This window comes from Colossoma macropomum, unplaced genomic scaffold, assembly GCF_904425465.1.
Source record: "Colossoma macropomum unplaced genomic scaffold, Colossoma_macropomum, whole genome shotgun sequence".
Lineage (NCBI taxonomy): Eukaryota > Metazoa > Chordata > Actinopteri > Characiformes > Serrasalmidae > Colossoma > Colossoma macropomum.
This window is the reverse complement of record NW_023494786.1, coordinates 25,625,693-25,652,849: the sequence shown is the minus strand read 5'-3', so window position 1 is coordinate 25,652,849 and position 27,157 is coordinate 25,625,693. Positions and strand designations below refer to the sequence as shown.

Below are 27,157 nucleotides of genomic sequence, written 5' to 3'. Positions count from 1 at the left end.
ATGCACTTTTTTATAATCTACTCACAGCAAAGAGGTACATGTAGGACACTACAAGGCAATGTAGTATCGAGAGAAAACTTTTTCTACCATTGTCAACACTGCATTTGAAACTCAGGAGACTTGTAGGTTCATAGGTCATTTTGGACAGTAAACAAAATGGCTATATTTGTATTGCAGACATTGTGACCCATGGTTCCTATCACCACCACTGTAAAAAAAAATCTGTGTCAGTAAGTTTCTCTACAATTAATCATTTCACATCAAACCACTCGGAAAGACTCTGTCTTCGTTTGCATTACAACAACTGAATGCCTTTTTGAATGATGGATTTCCCCTTTAATTAGGGCTGAAGTCACTGTCCCAATTCACTGTTGCCCTCCGAACCCCTGGGAACACCTCCGAGACAAACAGTTCTGAGAAGACATAGTGCCAAAAATGTGGTTTTCACTCCCACTACGTCATCACTTAATGAAAACCTCTGTTTCTGTCACTGTTTTTCTTAATTCTACTGAATATTGTTTCAGAGTGAAGGAAAAACTCATGTGTTGTTTCCTGACTCTACACTCTGTCCCAGCCCACAGGGGGCTTGTTAATTGTTTAATGATTGGTTAATGAGGTGAAACAGGTGTGCCAGATGAGACAAAAATGTGCACTGTGTGAGGATGCAGGGACCAGGATTGGGAAAAAGTGCTGCCTGCAAGCTGCTTTGGCAGCATTTCCCAGTCCTGATCCTGGAGTACCTTTGACCTGAATGTTGTAGTGTTTTTCAGGTTTAACTCAGGAAAGGCCTGTTTATTATCTGTTTAGTTGGGTCAGGTGAGTTAGAGTAGACCAAACAGCAAAATATGTAGGACAGGGGTATTGCAAAAAGAGGTTTGGGAACCACTGGAAACAAAGCCATTGAGATGGCTTCAGTTGAACACATCTAAACCTCAACTATTTCAGTTGAGTGCAGTGCCACAATAAAAAGAGCCTAAACACGTAGCTGAATTTGTAAAACAGCTGACAGTTTCAGCCAAACATGCTGGTTTACTGAACCCACTTGAGATATGCTAATAACTTTCACCAGTGTGGTTATCTTTAGCACAAACAACACCAATACATTCTGCCTCGGCTTTCTTGATAATGCACTGTGTTGCTGAAAGTTGTTGACTGCTGTGTCATACACTGCACTTTAGGAACTGGCAGCAAGTTCTGCATGTTCTGCTGTGATCTGCTCTGGCATTACGTGGGCACTGTTTTTTGACCCTAGATGTTCTGTTGGGGAAACTTTCAGGTTGAACCTCTTGCACTGATGTGAGTATCTAGTGCAGTGGTTCCCAACCCTGGCCCTGGAATACCCCAGTCCTGTAAGTTTTTGTGCTTCCCCTGCTCTAACACAACCACTTCAACTCAGGAAGCATTTATTAATTATCTGATTAGTTGGATCAGGTGTGTTAGAGCCAGACAAATCACTCCCAAAGTTGTGCACCACTGCTTAAGTTCTACCACCCTGGAGAGTTTAGTAACAACACACCTGCGGCTAATATTTAGGTCAGGGGGTGGTGAACTGTGGACCTGGAGGGCCAGAGTTGAGCACATCTTGGTGTTTTCCTGCTGTAGCTCACCTATTAAACCTGGCAATTGGCACCTGAGTTAAATCATTTGTGTCTGATTGAGAAAACCACCAAACTGCCGCCCCTGATTCAGATCCTCCCAAAGTCCTTCATTTACTGGACCAGGTGTGTTAGATTAGGGTTGGTGCTAAACTCTGGGTGCTAGATCACCAGGACCAGGGAAGGGCGCCCTTGGCTTTAAGAGGAATTCTATTGATTTTTAAGCTTTCTGCATAATCCAATTGTTAAGAAAAGTCATTTTGAGGGGTTTGAAATGGTGCACTGCAGAAAAACTCATTGACACTGATATTTTTAGAATGGTGGTTGATGGGAACCAGGAGTCATAATGTCTACAATCATTTTATTTACTATCCCAAATGACTGGTGAAATTCGTATTTTACAGGACTAAGCCCTGCATGTACCTCTTCAGCCTGAATGTACTTTAACAAGGCTAAAACTATTGTACAACACCCTGGAGAGTTCAGATCCAACACACTTGGCTCTAGTGTTCAGACGCCCCTGAAGACCTTTTTTAAGTGGATCAGGTGTGTTAGATTAGGGTTGGAGCTGAACTCAGCAGGGTGGTAGCTCTCCAGGAGCAGGACTGAGCACCCCTGCATTAAATGCTTCAGACATCTCATTCCTTTCACCACCACTGTGATCTATTCTAAAAGTTTCTCTAGAACTGAGCGTTTCACAGCAAACCACTCTGAACGACTTTGCTTACATCTTCCCGATTCAATTATGCAGACATTCTGATAAATTAGAGGAATTTCCCTTTACAACCATAGTCTGTTAACAGTTCCATCAGCATGGCTTTATCAGTCACACAGATCCAGAACCCAACAGAGGTAAAAACTTCCACCAGTGCTGGTATCTTTAGTTTAGACCAAAGTCAACACATACACTTGGTCTCTTAACATCTTTAGATGTAAAGAGTCTAAACTGGAAGCTTGGTGTGCTGGACTGCTGAACCTCTATGAGATAATAACTTTCACCTGTGCTGTTACCTTCAGCATAAACCAAGATCAACAGTGATGTAAAGATCTGAGGCTGGCAGGCTGTTTTTATGTGTGGAGAGCTGACAGCTAACAGCATGTTGGCCTGCTGAACCTACCTGAGACAATAACTTTCACTCTTATCTTCAGCATAGATCCCATTTAAAGAGCCCAAACCGGCACCTGAACGCACGACACAGCGGATACAGTGCTGCAACACCTGATACGAGACCAGAAGACTAGACAGGACTGAGAAGCACAGCGCCACGTTCATTCATTCAATCATTCATTCATTCATTCATCCATTCAGAACTCACCAGGTTGAGCACAGTCTCGGCGATGTCCCTGTCCGTGACCTCCCCTGCCTGGATGAGACCGACCAGCACGGCGAATTTGGTCCTCATGCTTCGGATGGGCAGGCCGGCGGGCAGCAGCACTGAGCCCGGCTTATCGCTCGCCATGTCCGGGCAGATCCGAGCGTGAGCCGCGCTAGCGAGCACCGAGCCACCTGGATCCTTAAAAACAGCAGCAGCAGCGCCGTAGCATCCACACGGTGAAGACTCAGCCGAACACAGACGGGAAGAAGAAGGAAATTTCTAGAACGAAGCCGAGCTCCAGGGCCGGCTCGCTGTCTGAGTCTGGGGAGGTGGGGTGAGCTTACGTCCACCTGCGCCGGGTGAGCGTGTCACGGTCAGACACGCTGCCAGTCCTTCCAGCAGAGACGTGTGGCTCTAACCTTGCTGAATCCGCCGCCTGCTCGAGCTTCATCACATCCCTCCGCTGCTCGCTAGCAACACGCCCTCTATCCCTCTGTGTGTGCTGGAGCAGCCTGCTGGATTAGACATGTGCACTCTTACAGAGAGAGAGAGCGAGAGGGAGAGAGAGAGAGTTTAAAGGGGATTCCACCTTTTTTCTTTACCTTTTGTTCTAAATGATCTTGCTGTAAGTCAGTCAGAGTGGTTTAATGTGAAATGGTTCATTGTAGAGAAACTTACACACTCTGATTTCTTTGCAGTGGTGCTGATAGGAACCAGGGGTTGTATATCTACAATGCAAGTTTAACTACTTTATTCATTATTCAAAGTGAACCTACACATGAGTTTTTACATGCAATGTGGACAACAGTAAATAATAATAATAATAATAATAATAGTTATAATAATACATTTTTGTTTGGGTACTGCATTGTGCAGTGAAGTCCAGAGAGGCCATGAGGTACTTACAATTTTCTGGACTTAATTATCTTGTGATCTCAAGATACCAAAGTTGTTACCTTAAAATCATGACTTATTTTGTGATCTCAAAATTAAGTTGTTATCCTGAGATCACGACTTAATTATCTTATGATCTCAAAACAACAAAGTTGTTATCTTGAGATCTCAAGGTAAGTTGTTATCCTGAGATCACGATTTATTTATCTTGTGGTATCAAAATAACAGTTGTTGTCTTAATTTGCTATCCTGAGATCATGACTTAATTTTCTTGTGATCTCAAAATAACAAAGTTGTTATCTTGAGATCGCTACTTAATTATCTTGTGGTCTCAAGATAACAGCTATATCTTGATCACAAGAACATTAAGTCATAATCTCAATATAAAATTCTGAAAATTATAGCAACAGCTCATGGCCTCCCCAGACTTCCCTAACATTGATCTGCAATGTCCTGCAAGTTTTTATATGTAATGATAATAAAGGTAAACTGGTGATAAATCTGAAGAAAAAAAAAGTTTTGGGGGATTATTTTACCTGTCAGCACCCTGTTTGTACTCCTCCACCATGAATGGATTCAAAAAATAATTTGTAGGCCCAAACTTGATCTCAAACACTATTGTAAAACAACCATTCAGTGTAATAACTTTGTGTGAGGAAGTTTTGAAAGGCATTAGGCACCTCAGACGTCTGGTTCCTATCACCGCCACTGTGAATGTTTCAGACTCTAGTTTCTCTAGAATGGAGGATTTAGCATCAAATCAGTCAGAATGACTTTACATCTTAACAGTGTAAATATGCAGATAAATTGAAAAATAGATGGAATTCCCCTTTGTTTTGTGAGTGTGATAAAAATAAAGATTATATTTGTAACAGCTTTTGTACTGGAAGTGTGGAAGTCTGCGCATATATCAACATATATATTATAGTAGACTATGAACTTATATATAATACGAGTTTAGTTAGTGATCACCCAGAGGTGACTGATGGCTAGTTGCATTTACTCCACTGCATCTACTCTGAATGGTCAAAAGGTTGCAAACATCAGCTCATCCAGAGTTTCTTCTGAAATCAAGCGTGTTGACAGGGAGCTTGTTCTTTGCTGCAGTAACAGCCTCTACTCTTTTGGGAAGGCTTTACACTAGATGTTGGAACATTGCTGTGAGGGTTAGATTGCATTTAGCCTTAAGAGCATTGGTGAGGTCAGGTACTAATGTTGAATGATCAGTTCTGGATCACAACGTCCATTGCAACTCATCCCAAAAGTGGAACTGGATGGATCTACATCACTCCAAAGAACACAGCTCCACTGCTCCACAGCCCAGTGCTGCTGGGAGTTTTGCATCCCTCATGGTGACCTCATGTGAAGCTGCTCCAGAGCCTCATTCAATTTTCTATGAAGGTTATCACTGCTGTCGAAACAAAACCTCATATCTCCATTTTTGTTGTTTTTCAGTTTTTGACATAATTTGAAAATGCCTGTTGGCCTTTACATTGGGTGTACATTTTGTGATGAATGGGCCAAAAGAAATGGCCCAAAATGTTTCGAGCTGTTCATAGTGGTGGTGATAAGAAACAGATGTCCAAAATGTTTAATGCCTCTAAAAGTTAGCCCACAAAAAGGGTATTACATGAAATATAATGTGATATATTATAAAGATTCTGGCCTAAAATGCATTTTGGCACAGCAATCATGGCAAAATAATCTCCAAAAAAACTTATTCACCCAGATTTAACCCCACTTTATCATCTAAACTACATTGTCAGCTTTATTACAATACAAACTCAGAAGACATGTGTGGGTTCACCAGTCATTTTATATAGTAAATAAAATGGCTATATTTGTGTTGTAGACATCACAACTTCTGATTTCTATCAGCACCACTGTAAACAAATCAGTAGTATCAGTAAATCAGTAGTAAGTTTCTCTACAGTGAACTATTTCACATCAAACCACTCTGAATGACTGTTTACATCTCAGTGATTGAATTATAGTGAAATATTGAAAAAAACAACCTGTGGATGTGGCTCTAAAGTAGCTGAATTCGCAAATTAGAAGGATCGTCTGGATCCTGTTGGACATATACTGTACTTATAGATCCAATTTAGACAATTTGTGCTTTTTGAATCTTTTAAAATGAGGAAATGAATTCACTTTTCTCTTTAGTTTCATGTCATGTTTAGTTCCTAATTCCTTCGTTGGTGTTTTGTTTTATTCTATTCTGACAGCTGTTGCTGTTGCTCACACCTTTCAAGCTTCAGGATTTCATTCAGCACTAAAATTATCCCAGTAATAAAAGAATAGCACCTAACAAACCTCACTTCCTGTGCTGAGAGGCACAAGATTCACTGCGGTTCTATAGGGAACCAAGATTTTTTCTTTGAAGAAATGACACTTTTACTTATGGATGGTTTTAGGCTCTTTTTCCTACCTCTGCAAATCAGCTGTTCGCACGAAAGATGTGGTTGAAGGTGTTCAGACTAGCATGGCTGACGTGTGTGCGAGCATAGGGACATGTCAGACTGAATCAGGCTTTAAATATTCCACACTGGCGGCCTGCTGAAGCAGCGTTTATGACTTCATTAAAATCCAACAGGCCTACCAGGTGAAGCCACTGCAGACAGATTTGATCGAGTCAAGTGGCATTATTAGCATGTAATGGAATGGTGGGCAGTAGATTAAATGTCATAGCAGATAATAAAGATGGGAACACAGTACAGTGCGTCATAGGAGTCAGCTCAGCACATACAGTACATGAACTCTACATAATCATCATCAAAATAGCTTCAAACAGCCGCCAGGATCAGAATGCATGGCTGTATTAACTGGATATACACAGTTACATGCAGTCATATGCAAAAGTTTTGCCGCCTCTGGTTTTGTTAATGTTTTTGTTGATGTCTACGTGTAAATTAGTGAACATCCTCTATATGCAACACACTTTTAATACAAAATTACTGTTTATTTGCTGAATTTAACATATTGGAAAAATGAAACATAAAATTGGCCTCAAATTGTCACATTTTGGATTTTATGTTTTTTCATTTTTTTACAATATTGTAAACTCAGCAGATCAACACAAATTGTTCACTAAAATTTGCAGGGAAATGCCATATTTGAGTGTGTTCTCTGTAGAGGATGTGCTCCTTATTTTCACTTATAAAATCAATAAAATGTCATTTCACTAGGGGTGTTTAAACTTTTGCATAAGACTGTAGTTACATAATTACACATACCACACTGAAGACTGATTGTGAAATAAAATACAAGTGTGATGAAAAGAAAAGAACATTTTTTCTTATATATATATATATATATATATATATATATATCAGAAAAAAAGATATACACAATATACATTAGTATTGCACTATTTCCAACGTACAGTTGTACAGTAATAAGTTATGAAATAAAACTATGATATGTAGAGTTGTACACATTTCCGTATGTGCAGTGAGTCTGAGGTAGATAATAAATGAGATGCAGGTACACAGGGGATAGAATACTGATATAGAAATCTTCCAGATTATGCAAGATATGGATAGAAGATGTCAATCTATATGTGTAAGTATAGATCTGCTGGATTGAAGGTGCAGTAAGATCAGAGTGAGTCTATTTGAGGTGTGGATGAGGTGTAGATTGTCCATGGAGATCATGATGATGACTCAGAGGTGCAGTGACAGGCTTATAGACCGACACACCAGCACTACTGGCTGTTCAGCAGCCTGATGGCCCGGGGGAAGAAACTGTCTCGGAACCAGCTGGTTCTGGACTTTATGCTTCTGTACCTCCTCCTGCTCGGGAACAGTGAGAACAGACAGAGATTTGGGCAGGTGGAGTCCTTTAGAACCCTCCTGGTCTTCCAGGACAGTGGCTGGTGTACAGATCCAGGAGGTTTGGGAGCTGGATGGCGGTGATGTGTTGGATTGTATATCACCTTTTTCCATCTTCATTTCTTACAAAAAAACTAGTTTTTAATACTGCCTTTAATACTGATATATGCAAATGAGCTGCATTCTGATTTGCTGCTCTATATTATGCCTTATTCAAAAAGCAGTCTTGGCTGAAACACTCCTTATAACTTCAGTGTGAGTGGGAGGGGCTAAACTGCTGTAAACTGAATAGGCAGATGTATGTAAACGTGTCGACACCACAAAAACAAAAAACAATGAATTCAAAACGGGCATTTTACAGCTTAGTTTCCATTTAATGGGAAGGGAACTGTACATTTTGAAACTTTAACAATATATTGTGTCAAACTCTTTTATTTCAAAAATAAAGTGTGAAAAAATCAGTTTTCCATAATAGAAGCCCTTTAAATATGCTGTTTATCAGTGGTCTTACCACTGCTGAGTTCATTATTGACTACAAAGTCTTGCTTATGACATTTAAAGCTTTTAATGGACTAGGTTTATAGAATCTAATCTAATTTCTTTTTGATCTCTTGAAGCATTGCCCACCCACACCATCCACCCATTTGAATCTATTTTTCATCTATAGCTTCTAATTGTGTTGGTTTTTTCATTTGAACCATAATGTGTTGTTTATATTCCTGAGTAATGCACAGATATTTTGTAACTAAAGTGCTAAAATGATAACGGAATGTGTAAATGGACATTGTACTAACCTATGACACTGTAGCTTACAGGAGAGTTAATGAGTCTAAGTAATCTGCTCTGCAGTGAAATTCCCTTAAATGTAAGGGCATGTAAGCAGTGAAGGACACAAATTTAACTTTATCGCTAACATTGGCACCTCTCTCTGACTGTCTGTCACTCTCCAGGGGTTTGATATCTTGTGAGTGGTTAATTTTGCAATGCTATTTCAGGGAAGTATATTCAGGGAACTCAGGGAAGAGTTTGTTTTTGGAGGGCTACATTCCCAGTTTTACTGTGTGTTTTACTATTGTTATGAATTGTTAGTCTTCATGCTGATTTGCTCTCCAGCTTCTGAGAATGTTCATATATACATATTCCAGTCTTATGGAATTATATTTACAATATACTGTCCATATCCACAGTACTGTGCAAAATGCACATATTCTCAAATGACATGGAAAACTCCTTAACAGGGCTGGGTTTGAATGACTCTCTATGTTTTGGTAGTGACATTAAAATGTGGAACAGCATTTTTCATGCTAAATTCAAAATTTTGTGAGCACTGTTTTTATTCGTTGCAAGAACATAAATAAAATAATTTTATTATGATTCTAAAACTGTACAAGTGCATAGGTTTCAGCTAATTTGTAGAAGCTGTAAAAAATGACAAAATGTTAGATGTATCCAGAACAATGAACAGAGTTGTAGATGATTCCATAATGACTCACAAAGTGTATAACATATAATAAAATTAACATCCAGAATGCCTCATATCTGAAAAGTGGTCAGACAGATAACTAATCAAGGAAAACTTGACATATTGATTAACTTCTGGTATTTGCATATCATCACTGTAAAAACAAAACCTTGTATTTCCAAAATAGTAACTTTCCAGGAGAAGGAAAACTATTTTAATGGGAGTCAATGAATAAAATATTCCAAATAATTTTGGAGCATTTCTATCGGTCAATTAATGGAATTAAAGTCATTAAATAAAAAAAAAGACAGAAATGGACTTACAAAATCTTGTCCCAACAGCGACAATATATTTTTTTCATTGCACAGTATCTCATATTGCAAAGTACTGAATTAGTTTGCCATATAAAACTGCCTTATGCTGCCATCTAGTGGACATGTGAAGTCTCCTAATCTCTCAGTCTCTCGAGCAGCATAACAGCTAAAGGCAAAATCCATCATGAAGCATGTCATTAGTCAGTGTAGGTATGATATGCAAAGTGAAACTCATTCACTCTCCCCAACTGTGCTTTATTCTGATTCCTGCTGATGTTCTTGTGCTGCAATGTTAATGTGTTTTAATGACCGGTATTGTATCTTACAGTATCTTAGGCGAAGGCCTAACTGGATTCCCGGTCTTACTGGTGTCATCACCGCTCTTGTGACTCAGTGCTTCACATTATAAATATGAACTGGGCCTACTGCAGTACAGCATTGTGTGATTTCTGAGCCTCCCTGCGTTCTCTACAGGAATAGTGTCCTATTTATAAAGCATTTGCCTCCAGCAGATCCATTGCACCTCGAGAAGAAAGCAGAGGAGAGGGAAAATGATGAAAGAGAAGAAATACAGGATACAAACCTGCAGGCCAATGAACACAACAACAGACACTTCGGATTAGTAATAATTAATTTATATATAGTTTATTAAAAAAGACATCGTCTCTGACTCCTGTCCTCTATGTAATCCAGTACTACAAGAGCAGGTCTGAGAAAATCAAACCCAAGTCATTTTTTCATCCTTACAACATTAACATTAAAATAAAATAATATTACATCCATTCTTGGACAAACACTGACTGATCAACACAGAGAAGGCAAAGTAAAACCAGCTTACATCTGAGTAACATTTTGTACCATATAAATCAAACTGATACCAGTGCAAAAGAGATATCAATACGAAGGCAAAATGCTTGTACTACATGAGCCTTTCGGTAATGCACACTCTATACAGGTTCACTTGTCTGTATGCACACATATGGTCGTGTACAGAGACACACATACATACTCACACACAAGCACACACGCAATACAAGCGCACACATATGTGGTCGTGCAGCATGTACCCTCAAATATAGCTTTATCTTTGAATCTAATAACGTACATGCTTCCCAGAAGCATTTAAGAGCTTAGATGTTGTATACATTGTATAAGATTATGTGCTCGGCAAATAGGTACAAATATAATTAATTATTATACAAATAATGATAATTACAATAATATAACTTTACAAATGAACAACAACAACAACACAAAGATACATTGGCAGGTTGCAGATTATCCCCTTAGAGTTCTTCCCGACATCATCTGAAGAGTCACAGTATTGGTGGAGGGTGTCCAGAGGGTCCCGTAGGGGACGGCAGGGCTCAGATTTTGGTCTCTGGGCCCTCGGCATGGATCGGCTGAAAGGAGTTGCGGATACGGGCGGCTTCTGCGGCACAAAGGTGGCCGAACGCCTTGTTGTACCACTCTGGAGTTCTCCCTCTGTACGTTGAAAGGAAAGGTGAGAATTTGTTTAAGCTGCTTTATTATTTTGTTTTTAATCTTATGACTTATTATTCAGTAACTACTACAGTACTTAGTACCCATGAAACTAATAAGTAACTGTGTGAATAAAGGGTCATCCATTCAGGAGTACTCCCATTTAAATATGTATAATATGTATACATCATTTCCAATAGTTTTCAGACAAGTTTGCCCTAAAAAATACTTTCAAAAAAATACATCCAGAGAAACATGCTGGGTGTAGTAAAGCAAAATAATCCCCAAAGAAAAGATTTTGAATTTACCACTATCAGTGCATATAAGAAGATACATGTAGGTTCACTGGTCATTTTAGATAATCAATAAAATTTTCTATATTAGCATTGGTTCCTATCTTGTCCTTGCTGAGTCAGTAAGTTTCTTGACAATGAACCATTTCACATCAAACCACTCTGTATGACTTTGTTTACATCTTAGTGATTGAATTACACAGAAATGGTGAGTTACTAGAATTCTCCTTTAACCTGCTACAGGTTAAGGAGAAGGTTCAGGGATGAAGTTGGAGGGGTTCAGCTGAAAAGTTTAGGTTTAAAAGGCCTTTTCTTGTTTGATGCTGCTCTAAATGAGCCGTTCAATAAAGCTTATGAAGAGCATGTAAGTATGTCACAGTAATTAATATTAATTAATTAAGTAATATTAAGTAATATTAATGAGCAATGAATTTGATTTGGGCAGAAGTGAGGAATACTGAGCATGCGTGTTTGTATACTCACTTGAGGTCCACTCTGCAGATGTGTGTAAGTCGTGACTTTCCTGAGCCGCAGGGCTCCAGCAGGTAGTTAGACTCCAGCACAATCCCCCTGACCCCACCTAAGAGCGGACAGTCATGCTCTATGGAGACGGACACGAGAGAGCATGCGCCCCGAGGTAAATCCGTCCTCCATGACCTGAAAACAAAAAGAGCGCTCATGAACAAACAGTCGTCCTGCAGATTTTTTATAGTAACGGTTCGGGAAATGAATGAAGTGTATGAAGTTTGCTTCTTTAGTTCTGAATTGGAGGGGATGTTCCAAGGTCCCTATGGTGCCAGGGTCCTACGACCCCAAGGTTCTGTGTTCTAAGAGTCATTATGATATCAAGGTCCTATGTTCTCAGAGTCCTATGATCTCAGGCATATATGATCCAGGGTCCTATTTTCCAAATATCCTATGTTTCCAGGGTCCTATATTACTAGGGTTACACATTCTTATATCTTTTTACATTAAACATCAAACCTCAATATGATACATTAAGGAGAACTATGAAAGGGTCCTCACTAGGGTGCAGGAGTCTAACAGGTCACACAAGAGACAACAAGGAACAGATTTTTTAATACCCTATGAAATCCCAGGCTTAATACATACTAAGGCTTATTGAACAGAACTAAGAGACTGTATTGCAAACTGGCTGAGCTATTCTTAGGGTATAGAAGTGTGAAAATAAAACTTTGGGCCCTGGCCATTTAAGGGGTTAACAGGGATGCATTTGATCTTGGCTAGGCTAGCCTCGGCTAGCCAGCTAAGCAAAGTTTCTAATGCAAATGATTTTTTAAAATTGGAAAACATGGGGCAGTTTTTTTTATAAATTTCACTGAGCACATAAAGGGCCCTGGGAACACAGTAATGACCCCCCCATCAACTGGCATCAAGCAAAATGCATGCCTGATCATCACACGCTTGAGCTGTGAGTTGTGTTAATATATATATATATATATATATATATATATATATATATATATATATATTTTCAAACTGTTGTTTTAAGAGGCAGTTCACTTGTTTTGAAGAAAAGATAAGCATTAGCGAGTGCAAAAGCCCACTGACCTGAGCACTACGAAGTCTCTGCTGGGGTGCGGGGGCATGCGGTTCAGAACATACTGGAAGATCTCAGTCTGCTTATCCAGAGCTTCACACATTTTCCACTGCAGCAGGTCCACGTCCCACAGGTGGCGCTCTCGCAGCACACGGTTCAGCACCACTGAAGGAGGAGCCTCTACCTCCACGGAAACCCGCCAGCGCCGCAGTGGGTTCCCATCCCCCACCTGCAGGATATTAGATTGCACATATAAGCTTTCTGCAACACTAAGTAACAGTTTTAATGTGTATTTTTAACTTATCTGTTATTCATTATTTCAGTTGTAAAAAGTGGATATTCCTCCAGTATGGTGCTTTTCCAAATGTGTCTTTTAGGTTTATTTGCTTCACTTCCAGACTGAATTTTATAGTTTTTTCCTTTGAATATATATTTTTTTAATTAAGGGTCAGATTTCCATCACATTTTCAGTGTAAGATTAAGCTGCTAAACAACAAAGATGTTTTTTAAGTGTTTTCATTGTGTTTTTTGTTTATCAGTTGTTCTGGAGGTCTCTGTAGCTAATTATTCTGATCAGATAAAATCTGCCTGTTACAACCATCTTATCTCTCACCACTCCAGTGTGGAGGGCTCTAGCTAACACAGTGCTAAAGATGCCTGAGCCTCCATCCTTACCTTCTTGTATGAGAGCTCGGTGTTGTCAGCACTCTGGCAGGACACCCAGCCCTTGGCTTTGTCCCTCGCCTCTTTGAACAGGCTTTGCAGTCGGGTCTCTAAGTGTGCAGGCCATGAGACTTCCTCCTCCTCTTCCTCCTGCTGCTGGTGCTGCTGCTTACACAGCTCTTCCAGCGTTGGGGCCTGCAGCTCAGCCTCAACATACGAGTTCCTTGACTGGGTCACCATTTCATGGGGGATCTGAGAAAGATACAAAGATTATATATAAATTGTCAGAAAGAATATAGTTAAGGGACAGTTCAGCAGATGTACACAATTATCTCCTTTCCCCACATGTAGTCAGCCAGCCAAGACATGTTAGGTGTATGATGTTTGCTTATATAGTTTCATGCTGGAGCTACAAAGTTAATGTAGCCAAGTACTGGAAGCTTATAATCACTGGCATTCACTAAAATTGTGCAAAAAAAATTGGACATAATACAGTGCATTTCTAAAAACAGTATCAACTATCAATCTGAATTCTCTGTACATGTGTCCATTTTATAGGTAACAGTATATCATGCAGTTTGCACACTAATTTGTCACTAATTAGTGACATCCATTCTACAGTTGGTGTTGTGGGTACCGCACACCTACGAACAACTACACAGATAAGCCAATATACCATAGTAATATATACCTTTATGTTTAAAAATCTTATGAACAATTTCCATCTACATATGTACAGATATTCACACATCTCTTTAAGCTTCTCTCACGTTGGCTCTTCCTTATTCTTTCAAATTCTCTAATCTATTTATTCTGTTCTTATTTTATTTGTCCCTTAGTTGAATGTTTGTCAATAGTCTGTGTGCTTATATGGTCTGTGTAGCATATTACATATCATACATGTGTGCACCACCAAGACAGATTCTTTGTATGTGTAATATTCGATATATATAACATATGTAACATATTTATTTGGCAAAATTAAGTGATTATGTTTCCGATTCTGATTCTACTTGCTCGCCAGCGATTTCATGAAAACAGCCTACCTACCTACAGCTAGGTAGAAATAACTGTAGACAGTTTTAGATAGTTGGTGGTTTGTGCTTAGATAGTGACCAAATATTAGTGACCAAAACAGAAATTACTTATGAATTTTAATAGAAGTGGCTTTTAATATAACTCTCAGGAGAGTGAGGGCAGCACGGTAATCTAACTCAAAAACACTGTCAGCTAAACTAGGCGCTTACCGTGCTAGCAAGTTTTTACACTGGTAGCAACAATTTTAATTGAATATCAATGAAAATCACTGTGCTTACACTTAGAATTTTACTTATTTTGAGGCAGTAGTCTTTGTCCAACTTCTGTAAACTTGTACCCAAATAGAAAAAAGGAAAGCTCCGTCTTTGCTTCTGTAACTCATTAGCAACATTAGCCTCGTAGCTCCAGTGCAAAGAGTAGAGCCGATAATTGACACCAAAAAAGAATCGATTCCTCAATTCCAGGCATTCAGGAATTTAGAGTCAAACAACACTGCCAGAGCCAAAACATCTACCAACCTGAACAGCTGATAGAGGAGAATCAGACACAAACTTAGCCACCTCATTTAGCTAGATTTAACTCTCCACATTTCCTTGCTAGTATAGATTAATGGTTTTAGAGCCATTAAGACCTCCTTCTGATGACATATCTTGACAACACGGAATCGACTCTTGGAATCGCGTCCTTCAATTCCCATCACTGGGAATCGGAATCAGACTCGACTCAAAATTTCTTGAATTGAACAGCCCTACTAAAGAGAGAGAGAGACAGAGAAAGAGAATTCCCCCAGACTCACCTCGAACAGCCGGTTACACTCTGTGATCATGTGTGCCAGGCCCTGAGTGGCAGCCAGGTTTTCATTCAGGTCCTTTTGGTCTGGCCGCCCAGTGGCATATTTCTTCTGCATGGCTCTGTAGAAGACCAGGAGCAGGCCACACAATCTTTTAATCATCTAACCCATCACTCATCACATAGTAATACAGCTTTGTGGAGTTTTTTTTCCCCTCCTTTGCTTATTAAATGCATTCATTCACAACTTTAGATCCTAAAGAAAGCCAGTGTGGCATCTCTGCTGAATAGCACTGGAACTGGAACGCTTATATGAAAGAAAAGCTTACGCATCATTGACCGTAAGAGACCGCGTTAGTGCTCACCTGGGAGAGAGGTTGTCCTTCTTGAGGATGTTGAGGTGAAACAGTGAGGGAGCCAGACACACAGCGATATTCATTGGCGTCATCTGGTTCTCCTGCACGGAGGACGTGACATCACTGAGGAAGCAGAGCAAAGTCTGCAGCACTTCCCTGTTCTCATCTGACATCAGCATGATGGCTGCCTGAACCGCCTGCAGGCGCTGGTCCTTAGGAACATCTGCGGATAGAGCACAGTGGACAATCATTAAACAATGATTAACCCTTAAATGTATGGGCTTCTCAGCAACCACTGGTACATACAGTATATATACACTAGTTTTCAAATGTTTGGAATCACTCTTCATAATAATTGCTGTTTTATTTAATAATATCTTAAACAATGTAGACTGCAATACTATAAACCAAGCAGTTTTAAGGTGTTTTATTCAATGTTTTTAGGTTTTTGGGATCATCAAGAAGTTACTAAACTATATATTGTAATTATCTATTCACAGAAATTTATTTGCTTGAGATATATTTTTCACTTTTTAAGTGTCTTATTTTTCACTTTTTAAGTGTCTTGATGTTACATTTATTATATCTTCATTCTCAACGTCTTACAGTTCAGTCATTATCATCATTATCAGTGATTACTGAATCATCTGTTCATCCATCTGGACACATCTAACATTTCTTACTTTTTTTATTTATAGCTGCCTACAAAGTAGTTGAAACTAATATTTAGTTGCTCAAGTTAGTTTAACAGCTAAATACCAGTTGTAAAGTGTTGTAATAGAGTCATTTTATACATGTACGCTCAACAAAATTGTAGTGGAACTTTTGAATTGATCTTAAACCGCAACGATAGTGTACAACTTACAAACCTTTTTCCTGATAATAACAAAATTATAATAAAATTAAATATGTTTGTTATATTTTGACATTGCATTTTTCACTTATCTAAAGATTGTTCTATAATATACATAAAGAGTTTCATAACTAATTTTTATAATTAATTAGGCTATATCTACAACACTGAGCTGAATGTATAATGTAATGTTTGAGATGTAAACAAAAATAATTTAGAATTGTTTGAAGTGAAATGGTTAATTGTAGAGAAGCTTACCCACTTTTTGATTTGTTTATAGTGGTGGTGATAGGAACCAGGGGTTACAGTGCCAATTTATAATATAGTCATTTCTTTAATATCCAAGACCTTCAGTTAACCTACATGTCTCTTCTGAGGTTTTATGTGTAATGCTGACGACAGTAAAATAGTGGTAAATCTGAAGAAAGACACTTTTTACAGTTTTTTCCTCAGAACAACCTGCATATACCTCTCCATCATAATTATATATTAAAGAAATATGTTTCAGGCCAAAACTTTACTGTGGACCTATCAGAAAACAATGCCTCTGACATCAGGCAGCATATTCATAACCACTCTGTGTAAAAACATCCTGTGAGAGAGTTTTAGAGCCATTATGACCTCCTTCTGATGACATATCTTGAAGGTGGGAGGAACTTCTGAAAAGTGCTGTGGTGCAGGGCTACAGGCACACACTTGCACTGCATTTTGTGTGTTTGAAATATGTAATTTGTAATAGTGAGTGAAAGCAGAAAAGAAGAAAATAAAGCTAACGTTACTGCTAAGAAAATATTCAGAAGCTTTAAAATTCCTCCAACATTCAAGACACATTTCTCGTCTGTCCAGAGAGTGCCCCTTTAAAATTTAGATTCTTGTCAGTGCTGTTCTACGTGAAGAACGCTGTGTGTCTGTTTTGAATGACTGTCAATGTGTGTGCTTCCTTACATTGGTAAATATGGAGGAAGGTTTCTCCCAGTTTGCTGGTGAGGAGAGGCTCAGGTAGGTCTCTGAAGAACTGTTTGACCATGTCAGCCACATCATAAGCAGACTGATCCTCATAGTTCACATCCTCGGGAGAGCTCTCGTTCATCTGTCTGAGTGCCTGGATGCGAGACTTCACCCCTGACTTGCGGAAGAGGCCCACCTGGAGATCAGAACAAGGACCGGTTTAAATCAGAATAAAACAGAATAAACAGAATGACTCAGGCATTTAGTGAGAACTCTGAATTTCATTTTTAAGTGGGCCGTTGAAGTAAGAGAGTATCTTTCAATATATGTCTGTCAACGAAGATATGAAGTGTTTAAACTACCAGAATGGTTTAATGATTGTAGGTTTGACCAACCTGGTCGAGACACTGACTCCTGAGGTAGCGGAGAGCCTGCTGGAGGCCTAGAGGTAGGGGCTGGCCGAAGCGCTGCACATGCACGATCAGAGGAACACCAAACACGTTCTTATCCTTATAGTCAGGCACCTTCATCCGCTTCATGAACTTTGGAACTGACCTGATACACAAAAAATATTGAAAAGATTTGATATATTTCTACATGTCAATGCTTATAATAATAATGTCTCAAAAACTGACTTTAAAACCACCTTAAAAAAGAACACTGGCATATAACAAATGCTGTCCCTACCAGGGATAGGAGAACCATGTAAAATGCACAAAAAGCTATCAAACATGACAAATCCGTAAATCTCAAGAAGGTGTGCCTCACCAGGTCCAGCCATGCTTGTTGGACATTGAGTATTTCTCCATGATGGCCGTCAGTCGCAGCAAGGAGAACTTCTGCAGCAGGCTGAGCTGACCTGCGGACTGGTTAGTGATCTGGAGGGAGGCCACTGAATGGCTGAGGCGGTTGGATATCTGGAAACTGGGCCATCGCAAACTACAAACAGAACACAACTCCACTTTATTTAACTCATAAAGACAAAACAAGTCTGAAATACAGCTTAAAGTGTTGTATCTATTGCAATTTCTGATGTGTGGTTAAATGAAATATTAGTTCCATATTTAAGGTGTGTTGGTGATAAATACTGACCAGGTATAACAAACCTGGTCCAAACCTGATAATTCAGTGTTGAATAATGAAATACCAAAAACACTGTCTGATCCATAAATACACAAGAGCCTTTACTATAATGGATAAAACATGAAGGCAAGAGCCTAAAGTGTGCAGTGTAATAAAGTGATGCAAGTGAGGTGTAGTGCAAAGGTTTGCTCGAAGGCAAATACTGTAAGTACAAAGTCCAACTACAAAGGGATTTTAAGTGAGCACTGAGGTAGGAAAGCATGGTCTATAATGGGAAAGAGGTAAGAGTTCACAGTAAGACCATAAAACCATAGAAATCAATGCAATTACACACTTAGTTTTCTTTACAGAAGTTATTTTAAGGTATTTCTCTGAATGACCAACATACCAAAATCCCTTTTATGTTCAAATATACTTGAAGAAAATGATCAGAAAAGTGTGAAATTACCCCTTAAATGTCAGAGACCACCCTTTCGTTAATCTAATTTTCAGCCAAAATGCAGAATAAATAAAGTCCATTCATTTTTATGTGTAAAGAAAACAGCCGAAAATATATTTAACAGAAAATTACACTGAAGCCTCTGCAACTAAATATAATTTAATTTATATTTAATTACAGCTTCCATTGTTTTTGTGAGACTTGCTTTCAGTTTTTTAATGAAATCTGCAGGGACATTTTTCCACACCTCCAAAGTTCAGTCTTAGAAGTTGGTTGACTTTTTTGAACATTTGAAACAAGAGGGGAGCTTGATCTCTCAGAGATGAAAGCTGTAAGTACTGTTTATCTGATGGGGGCACCGTTTTGAGGGTCTACCAGGTCTTACAGGGTTGTTAGGGGTCCCATTTTCTCTGAATCTTTTAATTATTGTTTTCCCCTTCCTCATGCAAGCGGATCTAATCTCAGAAATATCTCTTTTAGGCATTTTAAATGCACATTAGAAAGAAATGTGGAGACAGCTAAGGTGAGTTTGGGTAGTTGTTTGTGTAAATGTTAGTGTGTGTTTGAGGAGGAATATTTAGTCAGTGACTCATGTGGGAACAGCTTTTGTTAGGAGGACACAGCTGTAACTCATTGGTTTTGTTTGGAAGGGTGGAAGAGTAAATGTGGCAGTAAGGTACATACTACACTTAATGTTTTTAGATTTGTCTGTTAATTTAAATATATCAAAAGTTAAATAAACAAAATCATGGTCTCTGACTTTTGCACAGTACTGTATATGAACACAAATTGATCTCAAAACAGCCACAAGTGGAAAGCTGTCAAAATGTTTTACTGACAATAAGAAAATAATAAAATAAAATGTATTTCATTATGTTTTGATATTAAGTTTGTTACATATCTGAAATCAGTGAATATGGTGGGAGGTGAGGTTGAAAGTTGTTAGCAACCCAGGGGTTGAAAAACTCAAAAAAGAAAAGAAGAAAAGGAAAGATGTCATGTGGATATAAAGCTGTAAATCATACCGGTTTGGTCTGGTGAGTGAAGCGCCAACCCCGGAGTCTCTCCTCTCTCTCATGCCGGTAGATTCAGTTTCATTCAGCGAGATGGCGTCCCTGTCCCCGTCGCTGGGGGTGGCCTGCCCCTCCAGCATGGAGTGACCCTCTAAATCCAGCGTGATGTGACTGGACGACTGGTTGTTTCCATCCACCTCCACCTTCTGGCCCTTCTCCGCACTCTCTCCTGTGGGCAGAACATTTTTGGACCAATGATCCACAATCTGCTGCAGTCCATTCACGTGCTGCAGTATATCGTCCAAGTGCGGAAATAGATCCTCCTTCTCCAGGTCGATTAGATCTCCCGTGCTAGCGTAGAGGTGAGAGCCAGGCACATTGTCATAGATGCTGATCCGGCTGCCCCGCGAGCAGCACTGGGTGATAGGTCGTGGCTCTTTTATGCTGGGTTGACGTTGGACCTCTGGAAGCCTGCTGATAGGTGCTGCTGTGGGCGAGAGACTTTCAATGGAAAGTGCTTTAGGAAACGTCCCAGGCTTGTGGTCTTTGGGAATATGGACTACTAGGTCTTCATAGGAGCGAAGCTCGTTACGACGGTTCTGCTCAGCCACCCTTTTGCCCTGAACCACACTGGAGAACACATCCAGGTCCTCCAGGTACATGCCACTGCGCTTGTGGTCGTTACGGATGGCCTTGCGGTCCTTCAGGCTGGGTGTGCTGGATTGACTGCTGCTGCCCTCGCTGCTGGACTGTAGGCCAGCACTGGAGGGTGGTTCAGGCAGCCCTCCATCACCATTGACATTGATTTCCACGCAGCGGAGAGCCTTCACTGTTTCAGGTTCATGCTGGAGAACAGGCGTACCAATTACTAATGTCCTGCGGCCTCCACTCAATGTTCCACGTGACCGCAGTGCTTCCATTCGCTGCAGGAAGTCCTTAGCTCGTGCCCGGCCACGCTTACCGTGCTTGATGGGAAGCGAGCCGTAGCAAGGAAGGTCCGCAGACAAGTTGGCAACCAACAGTGAGGTGTTCTCGTGCATGGTTGCTGGGTCTGAGCATGTGTGGTGAGAACCACTACCACCAAGATGTGATCGGGCATGGTGGGCCACGCCCAGTGAGGTCCGGTCGGGCATGGTTGCAGCCGAGTCCGAGCGGGTGTGGTGCGAGCCGTCTGAATCCTCAGCGCTGTGACCTCGCACCCCTCCACCGCTGCTTTCACTGTGCAAAGAGGAAACTTCAGGCTCACTAAGGTCGGTCAGGACGCTCTCACTGCTAGGCGTTGTCCGTAGGGCACAATCCCCTGGCCGCTCCTCGTGCTCAACCCCCTCCAGGAGACAATTGATATCCTGGAGTCTGGACCAACGCCGGCTACTCCACTCAAAGGTCCATTTGTCGCTAATAGCAAACAGGTCGTCCTCATCTGAGTCCTCACTCTGCAGAGTAAGAAGAAAATTTGTTGTCAATAGAGTTGGAAAAAAGGAACAAATAAATGTGTATGAGCCTGTTTTCTGGGTACTTTTATTTTGAATTTGAATTTTACAGCACTGTGCAAAATTCAGAGGCCACACTTCATTTCTTCAATTTTCAGCCAAAATAGTGACAGCTTTGGTGGTCCACCAGGTTTTGCATGGTTATAAGAAATCCCATATTTCTACATATTTTAATAATTTAGAAATATCTTCCTAAAAATGTAAGAAATATCTATTAAAAATCAAAAATGAATAAGTATTTATAGTGGCTATTTGACTGGAAAGATGGTCTCTGACTTTTTCACAGTACTGTACATTGAGAAATATTTTCTCTCTTACATAAAATATTTTTTCTAGGGCACGTTATTATTATACATTTTATAACAAAGGGAAAACAAATCACTTTTAGATTTTAGACCTCACATTGACCCACAAAAAGCTGTCATAAGAAAGTCTGAAATGAAAAGTGCTGTCTTTCTTTATTATTTTCTCTATTATTTCTTTCCTAAAGTTCACAGGAAGACACTGATGATATAAGTGGTGTGATGTAACATGGAATATCAGTTTCTACTCAGTGTATTTAGCTCCATTGAGAGCAGAGGTTAACAATGTACAAACAAATCCCTGTCATTGAGAGGGCAGTTCACTTTGCTCAAAGGTGTTTTGATGGAGCAAAAGCTTGATCAAGTCACACTATGCAACAGGGAATTCTCAAATATCAGAATAGACTGGGGGGATGAAAAGGGCATGTGGAACTGGAATGGAATGCGGTTCTCAAAAAGGGCAAAAATAGCCCCTTCACTTGAATGATAACCAGGTAATTTAAATCCCAAAGTGCAACAATGGCATCATACAATGGGAACAAACTGTTTACTGATATGAGGGTCACGTAGTTTGACAAAAGAATATTACACTTACTTTCTTTTTTGGAAGATTCACGTCCAGTTTCATAGAAGCACACTTGTTCAACGTGTTTAGCCGCCTGGATAAGAAAAAAAGACACATTACATATTTTCCCATATGTCTATGAAGGTTTTCAGTCATCTAGGTCACTGAATGTAAAGTAGTAGTGGGGAATCCATAGTAGTAAGTATTCCCTCAACCTGTCTTATTTCTTCTATTCATACTGACACACTAAAACTGGGAAAGTTGCTTCTCACTTAATCAGATTCAAAAACCTTCTCTCCTAGCTGTGGCTCTGGCTAAAGTAAACCCAATTAGGCATGGAAATGGCCCACGCTCTGTGCTCTCTCACTTCCACTAAGTGGTAGAGCTTTGTGAGTTGTAGCACCCTCTGTTTTCTTGTTCTTTTGGCCTTGCCATTTCCCCTTTGGTGCAGTCCAAAATGCCATCTTAAAAGGCCTTTCATTATTGTACTAGCTTATCTGAAGTTTGCTAGATGACCCTGTGGAAGGCCAGTTGATCAAGTCAACATAAATGAAGACTTCAGCAGCAGAACATGTTCAGAAATCACTGAGATGTGGTGTAATTTATGTTTCAAACCCTCAAAAAATGACAAAACTGTTCACAAGCCAGAGCAATAAAACGCCTTAGAACGCCTGTAACATTCAAGTAGCAAAGTTTAAACTAGGCTTCACATAGCAAACCTTTCTGTTATACATGCCTGCTGGTGTAAATTACTTTACTGAACTAGCCTGTAAGCTTTGTTATCTTTAAAACTATTATTTTTCAATCTCTCATGGTAGGTCAGATTTATCTAACAGCATGAACACAGACATTTAAAAAAAAAAAAAGAAGTGCTAGGATAAAAGTTAAGCAGGTCTACATTTTAGACTCTTTGCAAAATGCCCTGACTCAGAGCTCTCCCTGGACATGCTTTGTTGGTTCACCGAGACAATTAAGCGCTGGTTTCAATTACAGTCTTACAATGGCACTCAATAATATTTCTTCTAAACAATAAAAAGGAAAGACTTGGGAGCCTGCTTTCTTATTCTGGAGGCTTTCTGGGAAAACTTCTTTAGACGTTTATTAAAAGCCACTGAAAACAGTAAAAAGAGGGCAGCGAAGATGGAAATGATGATGCCACATTCCACGCTAACAGCTTGTGCGAGGAAACCGAGGGAGGCAGTATTCGTGGCATGATAACCATGGTTTTTTATGACCCATTATATTGTTCAGAGGGCTTTTGACAGTGGGCCGCACGAATAGAGAGGATGAATTACCAACATGTCACCAAGATGCAATGTAGCAGAGACGTGCTAATGCACAGAGACCGCAGCTGTAAATTTTTTAGGACTTAACATAAAGGCAGTATACCTCATTAATGAAAACAGAACGGTTATGTAACATTCTCTAAAGCCTACATTAAGGCCATAAACCTCAGACTGTCTCCTGTATTGTCCTTGTTATTGGGTTGTACTACATTTTTACAACTACACTGCCCATCAAACATTTAGGGCAATCTTAAGTTCTTTGGAAATAGAGCCTAACTTGGATAGAGTTGGCCCTAATATCAGCAGATTGTGAGCCATCCATGGCTGGGATGGTCTTCCTTCTCCCCCATCACTCAGCGTGTTGTTAGCCAACATGGGCATCTGTTAGTTGATGTAACAGCAATTAGTGTTCTCCTCCAAGAGTGTTGAGCAGTTCAATGATATTACATTTGCATGAATTTGAAAAGATACAGTAATGCTTCACGTGACTTGGAGAAAACGTGCTAGGTTTCACCCTTCCAGCTTATTGGCTAGTGGGTGGGAATTGGCTGGGACTAAATTAGACAGGGAAAAATGGCTAATGATCTCAACAGCGTCCTATTTGACATGTTATTAACATGTTACAAGTTATTGTAAGCTGACAATCAGCAAAGCTAAGTACAAACTTTTCAAGGGCAGTAGATCTGCTGTATTTGCTGATTTGCTGTTAAAGATGTTGTGAATGGTGTTCTTAGGGAGTCTTTAAACAAAGCGCACAGCAGTGGGCTTAACTGGTACTCACGACTCAACATCAGTGCCAAGATTTGCTACACAATGAATACTGAAGGAAATGTAGCAGACTCAGAATCGAAATTTTAGTCAGGCATCATGCACGGGCTCCAGAGTGATGTAAATAGAAGGCACTATTGGGCCAAAGATCAAACTATTGGCCTAGATTCTAATACCTTAACACAGATTCACAGCATTGATGAGATGTTCAGTATTCTACACAGCAAAACGGACAGACTAAGTCGCTGCTGTTAGCTGGACTGTTGGTACCCTGAGGCTTGAGAGAGGAGTGAAAAGTCAGGGTGAATGAAGGGGAGAGGTGGGAGGCACTGCCATTGTTTCTTTACAAGAGTGAGCTGGTTTGGAATTTCGATGAGTTGCTTAAGGGTTGTTTAGAGTCAGAGCAGATTGAGTTGTGTAAAGGTCCGCCTCCCTCTCCTGCCCCGTGCTTTCCTACCAGGGCAGTTTCCATGACGACTAGAATTGCCACAGGGTTTCTTTCATCTCAGTTTAAAGATACATGTTCGACCTCTGAATGATGCAGGAGAAGCAAAGCTAAAACATATTACAGTCACTTATGACCTCTTGTACTTTTTGTAAGAAAGGAACCACAAAAGTGGAGAAGAAAACGGACCAAAGAGGGAAAAAATGTAGGATCCCACTAAGAAAGTCTTTGCTTTTAAATAATACACTCATTTACTGATAATGTATTAAATATACTGATTATCACTAAAGGAAATTAACTGACAGGGAAGCAATAACAGCCAAAAGTGATGCAAAATGAGAATGTTTTAGCTACACCAGCTAATTTGATAAAATTATTTATTTAGTCTGATCATAGTGTCTGATAGATGGACTTCACTTTAACTGAAACGCAATGCATTATTTCTTGCCAGTGGGGATGATCTTTACTGTTAGTCTGGGAACAGATCTGTTCTAATTGCTTTAGGGATGAGGGCTACTTTATCCACACACACGCAAATGAAAAATGATACCTATTCATCTTTAACTTGTGTTTTCAGGCCTTTTCAGTAGTGTGAAATGTTTAAAAGTTGCACATCGTCAGAAGAGAATCAGGAGACACATTATAGAGCAAAACTGGGTTGTGTGTTTATACTTTGTGTGATTTATATACTGTAATATTTTACTAGAGGCTAAAACTTGTACATTTAGTGTTGAACACAAAAAATACTTTATTTTTCATCTATCTGCCGCATTTGTAGTATATTTAATTTTGACACATAAGAACAAATCACACTTAGAGTAGAAGTCAATGAGCAGGTGCTGAAGCACTTTCTCATTGTTTGTTGTTGTAAATGTTATGGATGAGCATTGTGGTCAAACTTGATATTCAAATTTGTAAGGAATTAATAATAAAAAAAAATCAAATAATACCCCTTCCCATACAAAAAGGGACTGTTGAGGCTACAGGCTACCGCACAATGGACACGTTGGGTGGACACCACAAGAGACAGTGATGCCACTCAGCACTCTATAACAAATCAAACCGAGACCCAGACCACAAACCTATAGAAATTTACCCTGAGAAAGGTGTCAATCAAAAGTGTAACATCAACAGACAAATGCTTATCATCTATATTCACCAGTGCCAACATTACTAGCCTAGTCACACTGCACTTCACCTCTGAACTTTTAGCTGGAAAACAATAAGTTTCAATCAGCTGATACCAAGCAATGCATTCACAAAACGATGCTGAAAGTTCTATTCCATTAGAGTGTAAAATGATCTGAGCTTCTTTGGCATGCGGTAGTGTTTAGCCGGCTGCAGTAGTATTTCTATGCTTCCTTCTTTGGACTAAAAAGATGAGAAACTCAGATCAAAACATAAGCAGGTACTACACTGCCCCCTGGTAGAGCAGAGGGTTCAGAATTCTAATGGTTCTTCAATATGAGAACATAAAACGATAAAGAGAAGCTAAATTTCATGTCAAAAATTTACAATCAAATCTTTTACACATCAATAACTCTTCAAATACTCAAATGTTCTGAGACATCCCAGATAAACATGTTTTGAGGCAATGGGTAATGAGTGAGTACAGGGAAATTATTGTGCATGGTAACTGATTATATGCTACAGATGTGTCAGATAAAGAGTCATTTGAAAAACACTGGAGAATTACTTCAAGAGCTGCTTCTCCCCCTGCAGTGAACACACAAAGGGTCGTTTCTTACCGGCATAGAGGCTCAACAAGGTCCTTATCCAAGAAGTCATGATCTTTCTTCACAGGAGAGATGTCTATTGGAAACTGTGAATCTACAAAGAAAGGCAAACATCAATCCAAGCTCTAGGCTGCCTCTCACCAAACACTAGAACATTGTTTTCCATTTCATTAATGAAGTGTGCCATGCTTGTTTCCTAATAGCACAACGTTTTTGCGTGTGCATATTGAAAACAGAGGCACTGTGCTTTGCAAAAACCCCTAACAGCACATTCTTTCCAAAGTAATAGCCAAGACTGGGAAAGCAGCAACTTGTTTTGGACCTTCGCTGATGCTAATAAAAAAGACGAGGTTTGCCCCCCAAAAACTGAGCTTGGACTTGGACTTGCGCAGGCATTACGTGTTGCTCGGGGTATGGCGCCTAGCTTATGTAACGGCATGACCAGATCCAGACCCTACTAAAGCTAACATTCCATTGGTGCAATTAAGTTTTCTTTTTCTCTCAAAGGAATGGTGCTGCGTTTCACATTTAAGCGAAACCACAGATTCAGCCAGGCTTACTGTGTTCTACTTGGGAACCAATGGAAATTCCAAAACAGTGCTGATGAACAGACATGCTGTGAAGAGCCTTCAG

General features: G+C 39.8%; 2 protein-coding genes across 8 annotated transcripts in view; both read right to left on the bottom strand.

Annotated features, from left to right (window-relative positions):
- LOC118826373 (neurobeachin-like) overlaps positions 1-7,758 on the bottom strand; it is a 228,458-nt gene extending 220,700 nt beyond the window's left edge. Inside the window, exons 1-3 of the mRNA XM_036597338.1 lie at positions 7,507-7,758; positions 2,912-3,109; positions 2,714-2,814 (exon numbers count right to left, since the gene is read on the bottom strand). Of these exons, the coding sequence (XP_036453231.1) occupies positions 2,714-2,814; positions 2,912-3,109; positions 7,507-7,758 (551 nt within the window). The remainder of the gene's footprint in view (positions 1-2,713; positions 2,815-2,911; positions 3,110-7,506) is intronic.
- A 2,274-nt stretch (positions 7,759-10,032) lies between these two features.
- stard13b (StAR-related lipid transfer (START) domain containing 13b) overlaps positions 10,033-27,157 on the bottom strand; it is a 154,184-nt gene continuing 137,059 nt past the window's right edge. For 6 of the 7 annotated variants that reach the window (XM_036564889.1, XM_036564879.1, XM_036564905.1 and 3 more), the window contains 12 exons: positions 26,537-26,618; positions 22,320-22,383; positions 19,945-21,365; positions 18,166-18,336; positions 17,793-17,952; positions 17,395-17,593; positions 15,606-15,819; positions 15,248-15,362; positions 13,426-13,665; positions 12,762-12,979; positions 11,673-11,846; positions 10,033-10,899 (listed from right to left, as the gene is read on the bottom strand). In XM_036564889.1, the coding sequence (XP_036420782.1) occupies positions 10,782-10,899; positions 11,673-11,846; positions 12,762-12,979; positions 13,426-13,665; positions 15,248-15,362; positions 15,606-15,819; positions 17,395-17,593; positions 17,793-17,952; positions 18,166-18,336; positions 19,945-21,365; positions 22,320-22,383; positions 26,537-26,618 (3,176 nt within the window). In that variant the 3' untranslated portion in view covers positions 10,033-10,781. Of the gene's footprint in view, positions 10,900-11,672; positions 11,847-12,413; positions 12,649-12,682; positions 12,980-13,425; positions 13,666-15,247; positions 15,363-15,605; positions 15,820-17,394; positions 17,594-17,792; positions 17,953-18,165; positions 18,337-19,944; positions 21,366-22,319; positions 22,384-26,536; positions 26,619-27,157 lie in introns of those variants that run through there. The other variant, XR_005006982.1, reaches the window with a different exon arrangement.